At 54.5% G+C, this 1,426-nt stretch overlaps 1 protein-coding gene across 1 annotated transcript in view; it reads right to left on the bottom strand.

Moving 5' to 3' along the window:
• COL6A3 (collagen type VI alpha 3 chain) overlaps positions 1–1,426 on the bottom strand; it is a 98,633-nt gene that overhangs the window by 72,832 nt on the left and 24,375 nt on the right. The window contains 1 exon segment of the mRNA XM_014589125.2: positions 385–999. Coding sequence (XP_014444611.1) covers positions 385–999 — 615 coding nt within the window.

The raw sequence follows: 1,426 nt of genomic DNA, 5'->3' as shown, positions 1-1,426 counted from the left end.
CTTTCCCTCATGCACTGTTGGATGTAGGGCTTTTTGTAAGAGACACGGGACCCTGTTCCAGTCACAGGTGGGAGGACTTGGCTAGATACCTGCCCCCCACACACACCTTTCAAAGGAAGATAGAACACCTTGTGTGGGGTCCTAACAGCCGCCGTGGGGAGGGGCTTGGAACATCGCTTGTTGCAGAAACAAGACTTCCTCTTGGATGGGGATGAATGGGCCACGTGAGAAGGAGACTCAAACCTTTGTTTTTAGGCCTGAGAACATGCATCTCTCCCCTCCCCACCCGCCAGCTCTCAGCTGCGGTGTTGCTTTAAGGCCAGCGGTCGCGAAGCTCGGCTGGAGCGCAGCAGGGCAGGAGCAGCCGGGTGGTGTTGCCATTACCTGTGACGTCCTGAGGGCCTTCCGCGTCCCCAGCCCGGGGGCTCAGGGCTGAGCGCACACGGGACACTAAGCCCCCTACCATGTCATGAAGGGAGGTGGCGTTCTCTAGGTTGGAAATGTGCACACTGAGCGGCCCGCTCGCTATTTCTTTTAACGCGCCTTCACCTGCGTGCTCAACTCCAAGGGCAAACGCGTTAACGTCGGCAGACTCAGGGCGCGCCGCGGGCAGAGCGAGGCCGTCCTCCGGGCGCCCAGTGGTCAGCACTACGATAACCTGGGGGACTCCGTCATTGGCCCGGCTCCCGGCAGCCGCAGTCAGATGCTTCTGCATTAGGTACTCTAATCCTTTTCCAGTCTGATTGCTCCCCTCAACATAAGACATGTTGGAGACATGGGCAAGGACTTCTTGTTTAGTCTGGTAAGTGTTCAACAGGAACTCGGTATCTGGGTTTCCACTGAACTGGACCAGAGCAAAATGGAAATCATTTTCTCCCACAGCTAAAGACTCTATCGTCTCATACAGAAACTCTCGAACGAGCTGGAAATGTGCCTTTCCAATGCTCCGAGCGGAATCCACTAGAAATATTACATCGGCCGCAGCACCGTTTCTGACATCTTTAAAAAAAGACATTGGTTTAGATGTTTCTACCGTCCAAGCAGTTCCTTCCTGTCAGCACAAACCTTCCTGAACAAAAGGGGCCCACACTGCGCTGTTCTAAGCCAGGCACCCGTCACGTGCACGGACAGGTAGGGTGACTTACCTGGGACGCAGAGGCCTGGACTCACGGCCCAGCAGCTGCTGGCCCAGTCATTAGCCCAAGCTCCGTCCTGAATGGCCACCACACTCCAGACTGGAGAGGAGCTCCTGGCTTGCTTTTTCCCTGAAGCCCTAAGACTCACCTGATCAGACAGAAGGGACCTACCGCAGAGAACTGGCCATCATTTCATAAAGTCACTCTTTAGTTTGGGTATGAAACCGGGTCTCAACAAGAAAGAGAAGTCCCCAGTGTTTGGAGTAACTTCCAAGAAAAAGAAATGTAAT

Source organism: Tupaia chinensis, unplaced genomic scaffold, assembly GCF_000334495.1.
Source record: "Tupaia chinensis unplaced genomic scaffold, TupChi_1.0 Scaffold000332_1, whole genome shotgun sequence".
Taxonomy (NCBI): domain Eukaryota; kingdom Metazoa; phylum Chordata; class Mammalia; order Scandentia; family Tupaiidae; genus Tupaia; species Tupaia belangeri.
Note: the sequence above shows the minus strand (reverse complement) of the source record. Positions and strands in the feature narration are given on the sequence as shown.